Source organism: Phaseolus vulgaris, chromosome 8 (genome assembly GCF_051622355.1).
Source record: "Phaseolus vulgaris cultivar YP4 chromosome 8, ASM5162235v1, whole genome shotgun sequence".
NCBI lineage: Eukaryota > Viridiplantae > Streptophyta > Magnoliopsida > Fabales > Fabaceae > Phaseolus > Phaseolus vulgaris.
In genome coordinates this window covers 35,500,069-35,521,399 of record NC_143505.1, presented here as the reverse complement: position 1 = coordinate 35,521,399, position 21,331 = coordinate 35,500,069, and the positions used below count along the sequence as shown (strand labels likewise).

Here is a 21,331-nt window from a genome sequence, read left to right as displayed (position 1 = left end):
AAAATAATAAATCCTTTTTTAGTGTCCATATTTTTTGCCTCATTCACAACCAAAGAACAAATATGTGTTTTCTTCCATTTAGCCATTTGTTGTATCAACATGACAATAAAGAATTCAAACTTAAATGATGCTTCCACAAACCCATTCAAGTAAGTCTCCCATGTATCAAACACTCACATAAATATATTATGATATCAATATATGTCATTTGTCACATTTTCAAAAGTAACAAAATATATTACTTACTTTGTTCATTGTGAAGGTTTTACTACAATCTTATTTTGTTATATTTTTATTTATTGTAGAACTACATTTCATGTTATCATTAACTTCATATATACCTTTTAATACATTTTCTTCGTATCATATTTTACTCCAAAATTGATGATTCATTATAATTTTGTCAAATGAATGCAATATATATATATATATATATATATATATATATATATATTACCTTCCAAACAAGTAATTTTGAAAGTGTAATTTGCATATTACCATGACATAAACTATATACTTATTGATCAATATAGAAATGTCAAACTATACTATATACTTATTGATCAATCTAGAAATGTCAAACTATAAACTATATTTTAGATTAGATGATTCGAAAATGTCTTATGCATTATCCATTATAGAATACGTGAATTTCCTTCTTGTATTATAAAATTCATGTATTATAAACGATCTTTTAAAATTACCTTATAAATTGGTCCATTCAAAATTTTAAAAATTATTTTAATGGAATTCATAACTTTTCATTGTAAGTATAGATGATACTTTTTTGAAAGATTATATTTATATTTTAAAACTACAAGTTAGTAAAAATAATGAATCTCAAATTAGCATATTGTATAACCTAAAGAAATACAAAAGTTAGTTAATAAACTTCATTATTATTTGAATTGCTTTGCAAAATATACCATAATACTTACCACACATCTAACTTGAATACTTTCAGCACCTTTGATTGTATCCAGTGTTCAAAATCAACGAAGACCAACAATGGAGGCTGATTGTAGTTACAAAAGGAAAGAGTAAACATTTGGAAAAATTGGAGGTGCATAGAAAAATGATGGGGTTACAGAAAGTAAAAGACTTGACCCAACTCAAACTACAGTCCAGATTTATGACGAACTCTTGGGGGTCGCCTTCTCCGATTTTGAAGGAAAAGAAAAAGGTAGCAATTCCATTTCGTTCTCCCTTGCGATACTAAATCCCGTAGACTCGTTTTCCTAACAACCCTGTTTCTCTTTATTCGTGAGTCCTTCACTCAAGGAAATACATGGGCGAAACGAGAAAACGTGGCCGAAAGCCCAAGCCCGCAACTGAAGAAGAAACCGCGTCCCAAGACTACAGCACCGCCTCCTTAAACGACGCCATTTCGCTTCCAGCCACCACCACCACCACCACCACTGCCGAAGCAGTTGAACCCAACGACCCGGATTCCCAGAGGTCTCGCCGCGGCCGCCCCAAAAAGATCAAGGTGGCGTCGCCGGAGCGCCGCAGCTCTCGGCTGGCTAATTCGAACGGGGACTGTGTGGCAGCGGCGGAGCTGATACCGAAGTGGGAGGGCGCGGTGAAGGTGGTGCCGTCGATGGACGCGGTGGTAAAGGTCTTCTGCGTCCATACAGAGCCGAATTTCTCGCTGCCGTGGCAGAGGAAGAGGCAGTATAGCTCGAGCAGCAGCGGGTTCCTCGTGGGGGGACGGAGGGTTCTCACAAACGCGCATTCCGTTGAGCATCACACACAGGTCAAGCTTAAGAAACGCGGTTCTGATACCAAATACCTGGCAACCGTCCTCGCCATCGGGACCGAGTGCGATATCGGTATTTCAATTTTACTTTATCTCATCCTTCTTAATATTTTGTTGTCATGTTAGGGATGGAAATTATGAACATTACATTTTGTTGTGTAAGTGTTATTCTTTATTTTTTTAATTGGTGCCTTGTTTTGTTCTATGTTTGTTACCAGTATGTGGTGATCACAACTTACATGCTTTCCTATATACAGAGAGGGAGGGGTGGGGGTAATGTGACTTGCATGCCTAGTGTAGGAAATTAATGGATTATTGTAGGAAAGGAGATATGGATTTGCACGTAAACAAGGTTTTAAATTGCAGTTAGGGTTTCCTTTTGACTCTTGATATTGCTGGAAATTGAAAACGAATGCAATGCGGTTGATGCAACAACAATTGTCGTTTTGCAGCACTGGAGATTCTGGGGATTCCAAAATCCGTTAATGTTGTGGCTGACTTTTTTAAACCTTGCATGGAAATGATGCTGATGATTATTCCTTATTTGGATTTTAGAGAGTTATGTTAACAAGGTTTTAAAACCTTGATATGCGGTTGATGAAGCTGTAATCTTGGTTGGATTGCAATAGTGCAGACTCTGGGTATTCCAAAACACTTAATATTGTGGCTGAGTTTTTAAAACCTTGCATGGAAATGATGCTGATGATTATTCCCTATCTGGTGTGGGGAAAAAGTAGGAGGGAGATTAGAGGAAACCTGGTTTACCAAGGAGGTGAGTGTGGTTTGAAGGAACTCGTTGCTGGCCTCTATGTTGGTCTGCCTGGCTTCTGTGGTTTCCATTTGTGTTTGTATGGCTGAAAGACGTTCTTGGATGGTGAGGAGAATGTCCTCAAGGTCCTTAGTTTGGCGTGAGGGAGGCATGGTGGAGAGCAATGAAAGCACCAATGATAGGTTACAGCTACTGTGCTTGCTAAGAAAGATGTTAACTCTGAATATTCTACTCTAGGGTTAAGAAACTTTTCTCCTGTCTTTTATTTACGATTCTCATCACCTAAATAGGAGATGATGTGGGCTGATACAAGTCATTGGGCCCTAAAGTTCTATAGCCAAAATTAGACATGACAATACTAATAATCTATTAAATAACATAGTCTTTCATCCATGCGGGCTTCTTCTTCTATCTGATGGGCTTGCTGTCTTGGGGGCCCAATACTCTATCAGATGCAGCTGCAATTGTGGTGGGATTGCAGCTGTGAAGACTTGGGGATTCCAAAACACTTAATGTTTTGGCCGAGTTTTTAAAATCTTGCATGGAAATGATGCTGATGATTACTCCTTATTTGGATTTTAGAGAGTTATGTTAAGGGAAGGAAACATGTTTGAGGTATGCATGGTTGGGAACATGGGGGAAATAAGGGAGATCTTTTATGTGAGAGTACCACTTTTATTCGTTTTTAGCAATCTTAGGTGTCATTTTTCTTTTATTATGATGCACCGTGTCAAAATTTGTGTGGTTTCTTCTGTATTCTTAATTCCACCACATTCCTATTTCTTTGGCATTTTCTTTTGAGATTTGCAGATGTTAGTTTACTTTACAGATACATGTGATTAATTAATCTTGTGATGTCTGTTACCCTTTTGATGATGGTTCAGCAATGTTGACGGTGAGTGATGATGAATTCTGGGAGGGAGTTTCACCTGTGGAATTTGGTGATATGCCTGCCTTGCAAGATGCTGTAACAGTTGTTGGATATCCAATTGGAGGTGACACAATCTCTGTGACAAGTGGTGTTGTTTCACGCATGGAAATACTCTCTTATGTTCACGGTTCAACGGAACTTCTAGGATTGCAGGTAATATAAGTTCTAAGACGCCCCTTTTTACTTTTCCATCTGTCCTATTTGTCTATTTTTATTTGTTAAGTTGAAGTGTCTCTCCAAATTCCTATGCAGATAGATGCTGCGATAAATTCTGGGAATTCTGGTGGCCCTGCTCTCAATGATAAAGGAAAATGTGTTGGGATTGCATTCCAGTCTCTTAAACATGAAGATGTGGAGAATATAGGATATGTGATACCCACCCCTGTTATCCAACATTTTATCCAAGACTATGAAAAGAATGGGGCATATACAGGTATCTGAAAGCAGCTTGGTAATTTTGCAGTTCTTTTAAGCTTTTTTTATAATTATAGAATTAAGGAACTGATCCTATATAATAAAAAATATATAGATTATTATATGTATTATTAGGAACACTTATATTTATTTCCATATCGTATCTTTGTTATTAAAGGATATCAATTCTCCTCTATGTATTTACCGATTCCATTATCTCAATATAGATAAAATACATGTGTTGTCTCAAAGTAACATAGTTTCAGCTTAATGTTTATCTCTTTCCTAGAGTTTAACATAGTATCTAGAGCCTATTTTAAACCATGTTGGCCCGATACACTCACTATCTTCGAAGCAATTTTGTTTTTTTAGCCTTTCTCCTAGGTATGCTTTACTGTTCCGGTGAACACAATGTTGGGATTGCACCATACAATTTATCCAACTGTGGATGCAAGCCACCCATCCTCGTTTGGTGGTCCGATCTACTTTTCTCTCTCTTTAGGTTATATTTTTTTTCCAGCTTTTAGGAAAAAATCTGTCTTCCAACACTTCTCAACCTCCAAAACAAATTCTCCCATCTTTTCTAACCATATTATTAGTATTGAGAAGATGGATGGATCTAACTATTCCACTTCTTCTGAAATCGGGTAATGGTTTAGTGGGTTGGGCTACAAATCCCTTCTCACTACCATTGTTGAATACATTCCTATGGAAAGTTGAGAACAATGGATAAAGATTGATACTCAACTATGTAGTTTTATCAAATCCACTATTCACATCTCAAACTAATGTTTCGTCCCCATGAGACATGTGCATCAATTAGGAGTGAGGCCCATGCCCTTTATACCAATGACACAACATTTGTTCAGCGTGTACCACGATCCTTTAACATGTCTTGCTTGACTACATTTTAAGGGTCCTTTCTTTGCTTATTTTTGGGTGGCTGCATGCTGCCCTCGATCATTCAAATGCCCTCTTCATGGGATATAATCGTTATCATAAAGGGTATCAATGTTTCTCTCTTGATCTTCGTAGGTATTTTGTATCTATTAAAGTCTTTTTTTGAGTCTATTCCATATGTAACTATTCATTCTAATGATGACATATGTTGTCATATTTTCACCATTGTCAATATTCCTTCATCACCACCAAATGACTTGTTCATAACTTGGGATGCTTTTCGAGTAGCTCTTCAGGTATATCAACATTGTTCATGGTCTATTGAAATTCTAGTACAAGATCCATTCTAGATCTAGTCTCCTTTGAAAATGATTGGCCTATTCATGTGCCAAAAGGTACATGTTTTATCCGTAACCCTTCTCTTTTTACAAACCTTAGTTATCATCAACTTTCCACCATACATTGTACTTGTTTGTCCTTGTTACCTTGTATTTATATTCTTAAGTCTCTAGGTGAAACTTCATCTGACCTAATGTGGTGACAAGTGATGATTGATGAGATGTGTGCCCTTCAAAGTAGTGGTATTGTGAGTTGGTTCCTTTCCTAGCGGGCAAATCAATTGTTGGGTGTTGCTAGTTGTATACTTTTGAAACAAGTCTTGATGGTAATATTGATTGCTATAAAGGTCGGTTGGTTGCCAAAGGATACAAATAAATCTATGGCCAATATTGTACATCTCCGGTTGCCAAAATGACATCCATTTGACTTCTCTTTTCCATTGCAACTATTCACCATTGGTCTTTGTAGCTTGACATAAAAAAAGCATTTCTATGGTGATCTTGATGAAGTTTACAGGGAGCAACCTTTTGGATTTGTTGCTTAGGGGAAGTCGTCTAATATAGTATGTTTGTATACATGTCTCTATATGGCAATAAGCAATCACCCCTACATGGTGTGGGCATCTTTGGTGACACATCCAACAATTTAGAATGATACAAAGTGATGCTAATCATTCTCTGTTTTATCATCATTCTCCTTGAGGATGCATCTATCTTATTGTATATGTGGACAACATTGTTATCACATGATAAGGACAATATTGCACAACTTAAATAATATCTTCCTTAAAAGTTTAGACAAAAAGTCTTGGACACTTAAAGTATTTCCTTCGTAGAGAAGTTGCACAATCTAAGGATAGTTTGGTCATATCTCAAAGAAAATATGCTCTCGACATTCTAGAAGAAACATAGATGATAAATGCTAAGACTGTGGGCACACCAATGGATCTGAGTGTCAAATTTGTACTTGACCATGGAGAACCATATTTTGATCCTGGGAGATGTCGCAGCTTCGTTGGTAAACTAAATAACCTCACTGTGACTTGTCTTGACATTGCTTTTTGCAGTGAGCATAGTAAGTCAATTTTTAAACTTTGCTTGTCGATACCATTTGGTTGAAGTATAGTAAGAAAGCTCTTCGAAAAGGCTTCATTTATGAAGATAAGTGAAATACTCAAATAGTTGAGTATTTTGATGCTGATTTGTCAGGGTGACTGATCCTGCCGGTTGACTCGAGTGCAAGAGTCTTGCCACATCAAAGGTATCTTCTCTCGATCAGCTTCGCACCACGTTAGCTTCCGTCCTTCACACCTCGATTCTCCGCAAGTACCTGAAAAAGACAGAGTGGCGCCACTGCGGCCGATCGCGCTCCGACGCTCAAGTCAGTGACGGAATCACCAAATACTAAGAGAAAAAAGCTAAAACTCAAGGAACCGTGCAAATGCTCTCTCAGCGTACTCAAGTGTTCTCAAAAGCGTAAAGAAGTGTTCTAAACGCGCGTACCTCAGAAGTTCATTAGAATTCCTTATATACCTGTGCATTTTCTCTTTCCTGACGGTTACACCTCTGGACACGTGGCTCGCATCCAGCTGTACACGTGTCACCATCTGGAGCCACCTTCTACTTGAGTGTCACCTCTACTTTTCAAGCTATTCGGCTAAGTTACCCATGCGAGGAGTAACTACAGCTTCCTTGGAGCGCGACCCCTTAAGCGGCGAGTACGGGGTGTCACCATGTACACCTTCTCTGTGGTCTCGCCTGCTGCTATCACGATCTGCTTTACTTGCACATCATGCATGTTCTGGTAAACTGTTCCTTTGCCTCGACCTCTGGCCAAGGAATGACCATCTGATAACCTCGTCCTTCGTACTCGTACCCCTTGAAGGCCCTAAACAAGCCTTCCTGATCTTTCGGCAATGTCCCTCTTTCGGCGGTCTCTGATCACTTGGTCGCCTAAGCTCACATACGGCGACTATGACACAAGCCTGGTGACCGCCGGTTAGATATGCTAGAGATCGGAGAACGCCAACTTAACGATTGGCGACTAGACAGACTTCCCGATGTATTTCCCTTCCGTGAACCAGGTGTTCCGCTCAACACGCCTATATTATCGCTTACTGCCACGTCATCACTTCCGACTACCTGGTCGGTACAGTGACCAAGCAATACATGCTCCACTTTTGGGTACTGTGTTCTTGTTGGAGGTAATTTAATATTGTGGGGAAATAAGAATCAAAATGTTATGGCATGATTAAGTGCAAAAGCAGAGTATAGGGCAATGACATTAGTCATTGTGATCTCATAGGGTTATAACAACTCCTCAAAGAGCTTAAATTTGAAGAAAGTTCCTATATGCACCTTGTATGTGACAATCAAGCAGCATTACACATTGCCTTTGATCATGTCTTTCATGAGAGGACCAAACATTAAAGTGGGTTAAGAGAAATACTAGTCTCAAGACATCACTACTAGATTGTCAACTTGAGTGAAGATTTGGCTAACGAATTCACCAAGTCTCTAAGAGGACCAATGATTGATTATATTTGCAACAAGATGGACACATCACTTATATGCTGCAACTTGAAGAGTGTTATAACTATAGATACAAGGAATTGATTTTATATAATCAAGAGTATTTAGATTTTATATGTATTATTAGAAATATTTTTATTTATTTCTGTATCAAAATTTTGTTATTAGAAGATATAATGTATTTATTGTACTAATTCCTTTTTCTCAATATAAATAAAGTACCTGTGCTATCTTAGAAACTCACGGTTTCAGCTCAATGCTTCTATCTTTCCTATGGTTTAAGAAGCTTAAAAGTTAGTTTTTATGCTAAAACTTTTGGAAATGTATTCTTGGATCTCGGTATGGGATAGAGAATAAGAAAGAAAGTTACTAAAATTATCTATCTAAAAACTCCTCATTTACTTGTTAATGTTTTTTTTTTCATTTAGAAAGTGCCTTCCATTCTATAAAGCTTTTATAATTGTGCCTGACACAATTCTTTTTAAGGGGAAGACAAGACCAAAATTTGCTCGGATAAAAACGAGTAAATAGATAATAGAGATACATGATAAATAGATAGGTTAAGTGAAGTAGAAAGAATAACTGGAATTCTATAGACAATATTTATTGAACTGTTGTTGCCTTAGTTTTTTTATTGTTTATGTTGTAGTTTTTTCCTCAACTAATGGCTTTTACATATTTGTCTACTCTAGTTTGTCTTTTATAACATGATTTTAAATAAAGTTGTCTTTAACTTGGCTGTCAGGATTTCCAATCCTTGGAGTTGAGTGGCAGAAGATGGAAAATCCTGATTTGCGAATGTCAATGGGTATGGGACCAGATAAAAAAGGTGTGCGTATTAGAAGAATTGAACCAACGGCTCCAGAATCTCATGTTTTGAAGCCATCTGATATAATTCTCAGTTTTGATGGGGTCAATATTGCCAATGATGGAACAGGTAATCTACCTTGTTTTTATTCAGTAACAAATAGTGATCACATTAAGATGATTTATGCATGTTGTTGAACTATAAGAAAAAAAATAGAAGCATTGAGTTGAAACAGTGTGTTTGTATGATAGCATGGTAATATATTTGGTGTATCATATGCAAGAAAATTAATTTTTCAAGAACCCATTTACATGTAAATTTTAATCAAGAAACTAACAGCCAACACTCATATTTCAGAGACCAATTTGAGTATTTACTCTATGTGATCTCTATTTCTGTAATTATAAAGATGCAATCTTTAATGCTATAACTGTAACACATGCCACGTGCTTTTCTTGTAAACAAATAGCTGACCATGAATTCAAGTTTTTCAGACATCACTGCATTTTCAAGAAATAGCGTGGGCTGTGATAATTTATTTTGATGTTTTAATCAAATGAGGAAGCATTAAATTAATTGATTTAAGGTGGTACTTTCCATGTATGTTACGCGTTAGGATTTTTGTTGTTGGGCAGAATATAGTAAGATAGGAAAAATTACAAAGATAGCAGGTGAAGTACAATGATAGGATAAAAACATGATATGTTAAAAGCAAAATAAGTATTAATCCTATCCAATGTTTGGTGCACACCATGATAATGTTCCAATAATAATAAATTGTGGTTCTGGCGACAATAATAATGAGATGGTAGCAATGGTGACGATAATGATGGTGATATCAATAACAATGGTGAAAATGTCAATGGTGACAATGATAAAATAATAAGATGATGATGGTGATGAGGACAGTGACATCAATAACATTGGTGAAGGTTGTGGTGGTTGTTGATGGTAGTTGTGGTTACAATGATGATGACGGAAGTGGTGACAATGTTGGTTGTGATTGTATAGTGATGGTTGTTACGATAGAGATACATGATGACAACGATGACAAAAAAATAATGATGATAACAATGGTGAAAGTTGTGACATTAGTTTTGGCAACAATGGTGGCGGTTGTTATAACAACTGTGGTGTGCTGATCGTTGCTATGTTTGAGATGATGATTATAATGGAGGCAATATCTATGAAGGTGGTGGCTACAATGGAACAACCATGACTAGGTTGATGAGGATGGTGGTTGTAATGGAGGTGGAGTGGTGTGACAGTTGGAAGGAAGTCTACGATCCTATCTTGCTGCCTGCTAACTTGGTTCCCTTTACGATAAAAAATACACTACACTAATAAGATAAGATAGTCTTAATTGGATTATGCCTAATTCAACATCACAAAACCGGCTTGTAAGGTGAGATTGCCCCTACTTATATACTGTAAATTGGTCTTATCTTTAGTTAATGTGACACACCCCTCTCATGTCGAGACATGTGCATCTCGAGCACATGACTAGATCAAGGTTGTCAAACTCGACAGTTTACGTAGACTCGTGGGAGCTCATCGACTCAACTCGTAAACTGGTAAGAGTTTACTTCACATGAAAAAAATATTTACACCAAGTTTTCCCAATTGGAAACAAAAAACAGAGTACAACAAACAAAAAAATCTGCACTTTAGTTAAGTAAAAAAAACCAAATTTAGTGCAGCCCACAAAAAAAATAGAGCCCTAATTCCCTGAATCATACCACAGAACAATGCAACCCTAATTCCAGCACATCACTACCCATCTCTCTTACATGATGAACAACACCACCGTTGACCTGCCACCCGCGACCACCGCAACGCGCAACCACTGCAACCACACGACCGCACAAAAACCACCACCGTGCGACCTGCTCTGCACAATCGCCACCATCACGTGATTTGCTCTGCTTGATCGCCACCACCGCCGCACTTGTTCAGAGATGACACACGACCTCCGCACTCCAGAGAAGATGCAACAACACCAAAACGAGCATGAAACCAAAACGAAAAGTGAACCTAAACACACTGTTTTGGGTTAAAACGAAAACCTAGCTGAATTCGCCAACTCGGAGAAGAGTCTCAAGTTTAATCAAGTTCACCGAGTTTACTCCAATTTTGCCGAGTTTAATAAAAACCGAGTTTACTACTGAGTTAACACGCTAAGGGTGTGTGGAATGTGAGTGGTCTAATAGTGGCCCGATAGCAGGTGCATAATAGGCTCCACAAACTTCGCTAGGATAGACTCTGAATGACTTTGATATGATTTTAGGAAGTGAGTTTAAGCTTAACTCATCCTTACTAAACCAACTTAGTAAGGTGAGTTTTGCCCTCACTTGTATACTATAATTTAGCCTTATCTGGATTTGATGTGGATTCTCCAACGGAGAGACAATAGGATAAGGAAATCAAATTTTGTCGATGTACCAAATAATTTATTACAATAGGAAATATAATCTTATTATATCTTGGCTACCAAATAAGTCCTTATTATGTTATATAACAACAATTTTTGATCAGGTAAGGCAAGAGGTAAGTTGTGGTTCACTATCCATAAATTTAAACATAGTGAGTATGATACTTGCACAAATTTATAAACTATCAAACTATTCATAGACTACATAGGAGGCCCCTTTCCTATTGTGGTGAAGCCTGTGTTGGAGGGAAATTCCTCCATTAAGCATGATAGTCTTTCGAGTTTCTTATCTCCGTACAATATAAATAACTTCTGACAAAGGAGGCAGTTTTTCTTTCCTTAAGATCTGTACCATAATTGGGTCATAGTCATGGTTGAGGCCATGTTAGAATTTAAAGATTCTTTGTGTTTCGATGGCTTTGGCCTGTGCGGTGTGTTGTACATGTTCTAATTTTTGTACCAATTTAGTTCGATCCACTACCCATTCAAAATTGTATGGTATTTTGATACAAAGAATTAACCTTTTTTAGTATTAAACACCCCACCCTCGGTGTCATAGTAGGCAACTAAATATTTTGAAGAAAAAAATGTTATTTCAATAAGCCCATATTAGTGGTATCAATTATCGACCATGGTGGCACCATGGTTGAAATCGGTGCTAGATTTATCATTGACCGCCACAATAAGGCGGTGGCAAATTGGTTTTTGCATGGCGGTCCATGGGGGCCACTTTGGTTGTCGCGGAATGGCATCACAAAATGGTTGTTCAGAAATGGTGTCTCACGGGTAGAAGAAGCCTTGGGTCCATTTGGTGATATTCAACACTGTTAGTAAGAATTGTTAGTGTACAGCTGTCCAGCTGTTTGCTTGTATGTTAATGTACAGGTGTTTAGGTGAGAATTGTTAGTGTACAATTGTCCATTGTAATATTCATATTAGCTAAATGTGCTAGTCGGTATTAAGGTATATTGTGGCAATTAGGTAGCTCTTCTGTTACGTGTAGTCTAGTGTTTCATGAAAGAACTAAGCATGTAAAGATGACTGTCATTTTATTTTGGGAGAGATTGCTGTTTTAAGTCTTAGATAGTGGACATCAAGTCTACTTCAATATCACAAAATCTGTGCATGGAAGGTAAGGTTTGCACCCACTTGTTGGAGATCCCCACATTGAATGGGAATATGACCAAATCATAATATATAAGTAGGGTGCAAGCCTTACCTTACAAGCCATTTTTGTAAGGTTGAGTTAGGCATAAACTCACTAAGATGACACATTACATCCAATAAATCTCACTAGGATAGACTCTTATATTATCTTAGAAAGTGGACTTTAAGCATAAATCAACCTCATAAAATTGACTTGTAAGGTGAAGTTTGCATTCACTTATATACTATAATTTTACCATATCTCTAGTTGATGTGCGATCTCCAACATTAGAAAATTTCTACTGACTTCATCAGCTCAAATAATCAACAATGTTGATGTCTTGACCAAGCCTTTGAAAGGGCCTCAAATTCAGTTCATATGTTTCAAGCTTGGTTCATACTGATGGGGGGAGTGTTAGACTTATGTTTTTATATATTCTTTGTCATAATGACTGCAAAACTTGTTTTCTATTCTCAATTCTGGTTGTAACCTGTTGCCATAAGTGGCACAGTCTCTTGTACTTTTCTTTCTCTTAGGGTACTCAACTTGATGTTTTAATACACACACACAGAGCTGAGTGCTCTGTCAAGTTACTCGAGCTTTTTTTGAATCCTATACTAATATTTTGAACTATTGTATTTCTTACAGTTACTATTCTCATTAATAACAGATTTCAACCCAGATCAAATATTCATATATCATGGAGATAGAAATGTATCAATACAAAATCCAGAAGTAAATATCTTATGGAAAGATAAAAAATATATTAATATTTAAGTTATTTACTCTAGAGGACATTAGTATTTAAGTTATAAAATAAAATAGTAATAAATCACGATAATTTAACTTTATTAACTGGAGATATATCAATTCATATGAACAATTATCATAGCTTGGTGGTAAGATACACTTACCTCACTTATAAACACTTAATATTTACTCAACCCTGCCACCTCCCTCTCCCTAATGGTTTTTGGGACATTTGAAAACATTGGATGGAATACAAAAGATATTAAAAAAGGTGTTGCTGATTTATGATTTATGTTAGAAATGATGTTAAAAATGTGATTTAAATTGCTATATTTTCCATATTTTTTAATTCAATGCACCACTGGAAACCATTGTTGATGTTTTGCTTTGCTTCTCCTGAACCTTACCAATCAACTGCAGCCTTTTGTACTAGCAGTTTGTAAAATCTAATTCTGGGATAAATTTGTAGTTCCATTCAGGCATGGGGAGCGCATTGGTTTCAGTTACCTTGTCTCTCAGAAGTACACTGGGGATAGAGCTCAAGTAAAGGTTCTCCGGGATTCACAGATACTCGAATTTAACATAAAACTTGCAACACATAAGCGACTTGTTCCAGCACACATCAAAGGCAGGCCTCCTTCGTATTACATCATTGCTGGATTTGTTTTTACTGCTGTTTCTGTCCCCTATCTTCGATCTGAGGTGAGTAGATCTTTAGTGCTTGTTTTTTCTGGTTTTGCATATGCTGCCTGTACAAATTTGCTGAGTCCCATACCCTTCTGTTTTGTCTGCCTCATCACTTCTCTTTCTGCCTAATTTTCTTGTGATTTATGGGGAGCTGTAAGCTAACAATTGTTTGCTATTGTATGGATTGAATTCACATGTTTTCTTATCTCACTGCCATAAGCAGAATATTTGTGTTAACTCATGTAATTGTTTGTTTTGAACTTATGATGCTTCTTGGGGCTTTACACTTTATGGAGTTCATAGCTGATGAATTGGTTATATGTTGAGAGAAATGGTATACATTCATGTAATACAATCACGTTGAGTATAAGCATAGTCAAGGACCATATATTCATATATTGTACAAAGCATTACACAGGGATAGACTCAAGCCCATATACAAAATCTATCTATAGTATATCTTACATTCCCTTTCATGCTAGAGTGTATAAATCATATGCACCAAGCTTGTTAGCATTAACAAATTGAGTGGTAATGTCTTCAGATAAAATCTCTTCTCAAATGAAATGGCATTCTAGCTTGATATGTTTGGTCCTCTAGTGAAATCCTTAAATTTGGGGCAATATGAAGAGTAACTTTGTTTTCACAAATGAGTCATTTGTGTAACTTCCCCAAACCTCAGTCTTTTAAGAAACTCTTTGAGCCAAATAAGCTAACAAGAGGTAGAATCCATCACTCTGTAGTAGATCTTGCCACCAAATTCTGTTTCGTGTTTTTCTAGGAGGTCAAGTTGTTACCAGTGTAATTAATAACTGATTATGGCGGCGCCATGTCGGAAAGCAGTGGTGGATTTTGTTAGGTTACACATAGAGGAGGAGGAGTTAGTTAGAATTAGAATAGTCATGAGTTTGTTATTTGATTTGCTAGTTAGATATAAATAAGAAAGAAGGAGAGGGAGAGGGGAGTGTGTAATATTTTTGTAGATTGAGCTTTAGCTCTTTGTGAAGGGGAAACCCTTGGAGGAGAGAGTGCTCTCCTATTTCTTGTTCTTTTCTTTCTATTCAATAAAAACCTTTCGTTTTCTTCTCTTTATAATTCATGGATCCTAACAAATTGGTCCGACCTGCCGGATCTGAACAAGAGAGATTGTTAGGATACACAAAGAGGATGGAACAGAGGACCGCTGCATTGGAGGAGTTGACCAGTGAACAAGGAAGATGGATTGCGGAAATGAGAGCAGACATTACTGGGTTGAAGCTGGACCTGAAAGAATTAAAAGAAATGCTGTGGGACATCAAGAAAGGGGACAAAATGTCTGAGGGAGGAAAGAAATCTGTTAGAGCGGACACAATGTTCTTGAAGGAAAGCCTTCTGGACTTGAAAGAAATTAAAGAATTGTTGTGGGACATCAAGAAAGGGGACAAAATCTCGGAGGGAGGAGAGAAATATGTTAATGATGAAGAGAAGAGGATCCAAGATGTTGGAGAAGGTTCAGATATGAAGAATCACATTCTCTGCAGCGAAGAAAAAACCAAAAATGAAGTGAGATTTGCAAGAGAAACTGAAATGATAAGGGCAGAAGGGGATGCATCAATAAAGAAAGTGAAGACTATGTGCTGTAATGATCTTTTTCTTGAGAGGCCAATTATAGAGCTATCCAGTAAGAAATTTGAAGGTGGAGATGCAACCAAGCATCATTTTTTCTCAAATTCAGATTTACTTCATAAGCATAAGAAATCATTGTGGAATCAAGATTTGATAATGAAGGTGGCTAGAACATCAATGACATCAGAATCTTGGAATTTCAACTTACTGGGTGCAGAGACTTTTATACAAAACCCCCACTCATTCCCACCACCACCTAAGCCTCCAAACCTGAATTTGCATGCAGTAGCCAATGGGTTCCCTCCCTAAGATAGACAATATCACAAAATACTTCCAGGAAGCGTAGATAAAGATCATGGTGTTGAAGATGAGCCTCGGAGAAAAGGTTCCACTGTTCCAACCTTGAGGACAAGGTTGTTTTCTGGAAGAGTGTATTGTTAGGTTACACATAAAGGAGGAGGAGTTAGTTAGAATTAGAATAGTCATGAGTTTGTTATTTGATTTGCTAGTTAGATATAAATAAGAAAGAAGGAGAGGGGGAGGGGAGTGTGTAATATTTTTGTAGATTGAGCTTTAGCTCTTTGTGAAGGGGAAACCCTTGGAGGAGAGAGTGCTCTCCTATTTCTTGTTCTTTTCTTTCTATTCAATAAAAACCTTTCTTTTTCTTCTCTTTATAATTCTTGGATCCTAACAGATTTTCTGATCACCGCCATAACATGGCGGTGGTGATGTGAATTTGTCATGGCAGCCACTTTTTGCATCACGGGAGGCTAACGACTAACGACAATAGTGAAAAAGGCAGAGAGAATGAGGTTTTTAGCCGGTGATGTTGTGCGGCAGCATCGGCGCTAGGTTTGATGATCTTGCGCGGTTGCAGCGTGCGCTCCGGTGAGGCTGTGAAGATGGCAGAAAATGAGAAAATAAATGGGATTTTGTGTTGTGTGCGGCGCATGAAAGTGAAGGAGCTGCTACCCAAAAGTAAAACCCTAATTTCAGAAAACCTATATCAAACAATTTAGAGGCAGTAAATATGTTTGGGCCTTACTTGGCCCATTTCAAATATTTTAATCATTGCAACCCTAACTATTCAAATTCAATGCAAGGAGATGTGTTGTGTGGCGCTGCAAAAGGAAGTGAGCTGCAATATTAATTTAAGCCCTAATTAGACAAGGTTTATTTGGGCCTTACTTGGCCCATTTAAAATATTACAAGTGTTGCTCCCTAATAATTCTAATTCACACCAGATTTCTCATCTTTTCTTCTTCCGTAATACTTCACTTGCTACCTGCAATTGTTGCCCGCCGCAATATCCGAAAGTGGATCTATAGTTAGTAGATGAGCCTGCCCAATCTGCATTTGAGTATCCCACAAATTGGGTATGACTATTATGTCCATATAACAAACCTTTTCTTGGGGTTGCTTTCATGGAATTTAGATTGCAAATGACTGCATTCTAATGTACTACACATGGAGAATGTAGAGACCAACTGACCACAAAGGAGATGTTAGGATGAGTGACTGTGACGTAGTTCAATTATCCAACCAGTCTCTTACATCCCTCAGGATTTGAAAGTCCCTATGGATTAGTAGAAATTTGGCAATAGGAACCATGGGTGTGGCAATTAGCCCAATCTTCTCTAAAATATTCAATGTTAACTTCTAATGGAAATAATAATTCCATTGTTGGATTGTGCTACCTCAATCCTCACGAAGTATCCAAGTCTACCAAGATCTGTTGTTTGAAAATGAGGACAAAGGTGCTATTTTATTTGTTAGTTGCCATGCTCACCGCTAACTGTAAGAACAATGTCGTCTACGTAGATTATTAGGTAGATACATCCAACAATCGACGGTGAAACACAAAAATAGCTTGCTTCACTTTGGGTCTCACTAAATTGTTGGACTTCTGCATTGAATGTACCAAAGCATGTCATCATGAGAGTCTGTTTAAGACCATATAGAGATTTGTAATGACGACATAGTAGGCTAGAAGACTCCCCCTAGCAAGAAACCTAGTTGGTTGCTCCATATATATTTCCTCAAGCAAATAAGCATGTAGGAAGACATTTTTACCATCTAATTGGTAGAGGGGCCAACGTTGAAAGCAATCATGGCTAAGAATAATCTGACAAGAGGCCATCTTGGTGACCAAAGAGAACATGTCCCCAAAATCTAACTTGAATATCCAAATATAACCTTTTGCCATCAAACGAGCTTTAAGCCAATCAACTGTGCCTTCAGGTTCAACCTTGATAGTGAAGACCCACTGGAAACCAACAACTGACTTCCCAGGAGGCAAAGGAACAAGATTCCAAGTACCATTGTTCTGAAGAGCGCATAGTTCATCGAGCATGGCTTATCTACAACCAAAATGGAAATCACCTGCAATTTTAGGAATAGACATAGAAATTGAAGAGAAAGTGTAATGGGATGGAGACAACCAATGATATATCAAAGTGAAGATGAGTGGAGTGTGTACCATTATGAAGGGCAATAGGAAGATCATGCTTACTTAGGAAGCACAATCAGAGGAGGTGGCATTACAGTAGAGTCAATAGTGTTTCAATAGGAATGCGTGAATGCTTTCTGTGATGATAAACCTGGAGGGGAGGCTGCGGTGGTGGATCTGGTGATACACTAGATATGTTTGTGGAATCAAAGACAAGATGGGTCATAATAGGGGCTTGGGAAGTCTCAAAAGGGAAGGAAATTGATGCAAAGGAGGGAGAAGACTCAAAGGTGACATAAGCTGAAATTAGATTACGATGAAAGGGAAAACACTTATATCTGCTTTGATAATAAGGATAGCGTAAGTTGACACACCAAACCTAGTTGACAGTTTATAAAGACCAGGACTGAGATTGTGAATAAAATAGGTGGACTCAAAGACATGAGGAGTTAAAGGGTGGAAAAATTAATAAGGAAACAAAATAGAGTAAGGTATTTGGCTGTTGAAAATAGAAGATGGCATGCATTGATAAGTATCATGTTGTTAAAACTTAAAACAACACCCAAAAATTGTTGAAAAACGCAACCATGAAGTAAAAGGGTTTGAGTTGTTTCAATAAGGTGTCTATTTTTGCAATTTGATACCGTGAAGAGAGAAATGGTATGCATGCATGTGTTTAATCCTTGTTTTTCAATTAGCACAACTGAGGAACATATATACATACAAAGCATTACATAGGGATGGGCGCAAGCCCGTATACAAAATGTATCTACCCTTATCTTGACTATGGACATGAACAAATAAATGAGACTCCCAAAAACCTTTGGAGGAAGTTTACTGGAAGTGGACAGGTACGGATTAAAAGAGGAAAGCACATCCATAGGTCTCTTAAATCCCAAAATTTTAGACGGTAGTTTACTGGTAAGATATGTTGATGTTAGAACAGTCTCCCTCCAAAAACATTTTGGAAACATTTTATTGAAACAAAACAATGCTCCAGTTTAGTTTAATTGGTGTGTTTTTCTTTCTGCAACACCAGTTTGGTATGGTGTTTGGACACAAGAAGACTTGTGAATTATTCCTTTTTGGCAAAAAAAGAGTGAAATCTTGATTAAAATATTCCTTCTGTTGATTTTTAATAACTGAGAAGAAATTTTGAAAGACATTGCTTACATTAAATTTGTGTTTAAGAAGGAAAACAAGTGACCCAAGTACAAATGTCAACAAAAGTCATTAACTATCAATTCAAGTCCCCAACTTGTTTAGAGATAATGGATGTTATTCTTGTTTAGCAGTTATAGATGCATTACATTTTTGGCTTACATAGTTTGTGTAAGAATGAGAAACAGATATGTCTGTTTCTTGTGGGAATTTGTATATGTTTTAACTATCTTGTACTTTAGTTTTTAATCATTGATTTATTATTATTTTAATCTCTGATTTTTTTCTTACATATATCCAGTATGGTAAAGATTATGAATTTGATGCACCGGTTAAGCTTTTGAACAAGCATCTACATTCTATGGCACAGTCTGTTGATGAACAGCTTGTTGTTGTTTCTCAGGTTTCTGCATTGATTTACCTCTATTATTCTTTTAGTTTGTTTATTACTATTTTATCACCAGATTGAGAGGTGTTAATACTTGAACTGGGCTATATTGTTAGGTTCTTGTGTCTGACATCAATATTGGATATGAGGAGATAGTTAACACTCAGGTAAGAGTTATTTCATGTAGATTTTACCTTTTTGTATTACTGTAGTGTCTATTAAGTTTTGTTCTTTGCGTGTGTAGGTTCTTGCTTTCAATGGTAAACCTGTGAAGAACCTGAAGAACTTGGCCAGCATGGTGGAGAGCTGTGATGATGAATATCTAAAGTTTGATCTGGAATACCAACAGGTTTTCCCTCATTGACATATTCCAATTGGTTCATTGTGTTCCTCATTAAATAGAAATATGTCTCTAACTTGTTTTGTCTGAAAGAAAATTGTTAGTTTTTATGGTCTTAGAATTTGGGCTCAGTATCTAACTCTTAACCCTTCAGAATCAACTTGTGAAATGAGGATTGCCCAAGTTTTATTAACTTTTTTTTAATCACATCTCTAGTTGATGTGAAACTAAACACCCTTGAGTTGCATTTAAGGCCACAACTAAGGCAGGCAAGGGGTGACAACGATTAATACGACTATCCAACATATGGTTACCATACTTATAATCCTAACAAGTTACACAACTATTTTAAATAAGAAGGTACTAATTTATATGAAGATTACCGTGCTTTTTAATCTTGTGTGTTGTTTTCTTTCATAACATTGCACATAAGAAAATTTTGTGAAACTATTCAGACGAGGGAAGAGAGATGAAAAGATTCTGATAAGGTTTTTAACTTATTGGACATATCTATTATAAATTTTATTCTTTTCCAGTTATTCAAATTAAATCTATAGTGTTCTATAAATTTATTGCTATCATATGTCTGATTTTGAAATTCTAATTACCCTTTTCTGCAGATAGTAGTGTTAAAGGCCAGTACGGCAAAGGCTGCAACCTTAGACATCCTCACCACACATTGTATACCTTCTGCAATGTCTGAGGACCTGAACACATAAAGGTTTTGGTGCATGCTATTTAAATTACGCAAATTGCCTCTGCATATTCTTTTAAGTGGTATTGCACCTTTACTACCACTATAGATTCTGCACTGATCAATGAGATAAAGGCTTCTTCTCACGATGAAAATTACAGAAGCAGAAGATGGGGGGAGGATCTGGCAAAATACATCGCTTCGTTAAATTTATCTCATTTCAAGTTGAGCTGTACTTAAATTGATCATTCTATTTTTTATTCCTTTTTGATACAAAATTTATGTTGTGCAGAAGAATGATTGTTTGGATCAATTCGCGAAAAAATGATATTCATATGTATAATTTTTCTTAAGATGGGAGAGACATGTAAAATTTGACGTTGAGGATGTTAATGCTTATGACCCTTTTTATTTGAAACGTAACGTTTGGATTCTTTTCTGTAGATTAAGGGTGTTATTTGCCGTTTGGCAACCAACACGGATGTACATCTCATTGAACATTGTAAACAAGGATATTTCTTTCTGCACTTCATACATTTCTTCTGTAATCCGAAAGTCTCTTTGGATTGTGCAATCCAATAGACACTTTGATTTCTGCATTGTATAATTCAAATAGAATAGAGTGAGAATTTTCAAATTTATGGGGTGCAGAAGGACGAGGAAGGCCTACAATACAACATCTAGGATAAGAATGGGTTTTGCGCATTTTGTCGAATAAGAAACTATAATAACTGCTGGTACAAATCTCCAACTTATATGGATCTTTTTTCGTTTGAATCTTTTAGGCAAGGCCTCCTTTTGAATTCAAGGAATTATTCTAACCTTGGATTCAAAAGGTGAAAGGATTTATTGGATAGGGAAGTTTGAATCACAAAGCAATCTCTAACAAGTTGACAATGCTAAGATGATGTGGGACATGTGGATGGTGATACCATAAGTGCGGTAACTAGACGTCTATAATGTTTCTATAGGTCCTATAGGTTGTTTCTATAATGTTGTTGGACTCAATTAAAATTTATTGAACTATTTCATTGGTGCCTTCGTTGGATTTCATGACTGAGGTTGAAAGTATTGCATACTGAAGTTCATAATCATAGTGAGAAACTTCGTCAGGTGATAGAATTGTTGGATTTGCAAGATCTAGCTCAGTCTAATCATACTAAGCAACTTTCTGCGGAGACTAAACTGGTTGAAGACATTTGGACCTCATTTAGCTGATTAAGCAACT

General features: G+C 36.9%; 1 protein-coding gene across 2 annotated transcripts; it reads left to right on the top strand.

Moving 5' to 3' along the window:
* The first annotated feature begins 952 nt into the window (after window positions 1-952).
* LOC137823790 (protease Do-like 9) lies at window positions 953-20,521 on the top strand. 2 transcript variants are annotated; one of them, XM_068629061.2, is made up of 9 exons: window positions 953-1,832; window positions 3,413-3,612; window positions 3,712-3,892; window positions 8,389-8,580; window positions 13,249-13,481; window positions 18,983-19,084; window positions 19,186-19,236; window positions 19,314-19,418; window positions 20,030-20,521. In XM_068629061.2, exons 1-9 carry the CDS (start codon window positions 1,289-1,291, stop codon window positions 20,126-20,128), a joined length of 1,707 nt encoding a protein of 568 aa, XP_068485162.1. In that variant the 5' UTR covers window positions 953-1,288; the 3' UTR covers window positions 20,129-20,521. The 2 variants fall into 2 exon arrangements, 1 of the variants encoding a protein (XP_068485162.1); XR_016514733.1 differs by having other exon boundaries at window positions 1,167-1,832; window positions 13,259-13,481.
* Window positions 20,522-21,331: the final 810 nt, after the last annotated feature.

Excerpts from the sequence above, each read along its gene's own strand:
- LOC137823790 (XM_068629061.2), top strand. The coding sequence starts at position 1,289 with ATGGGCGAAACGAGAAAACGTGGCCGAAAGCCCAAGCCCGCAACTGAA. Across the intron at positions 8,581-13,248 it reads TATTGCCAATGATGGAACAG|TTCCATTCAGGCATGGGGAG; the intron begins GTAATCTACCTT and ends ATAAATTTGTAG. Across the intron at positions 19,419-20,029 it reads TTGATCTGGAATACCAACAG|ATAGTAGTGTTAAAGGCCAG; the intron begins GTTTTCCCTCAT and ends CCTTTTCTGCAG.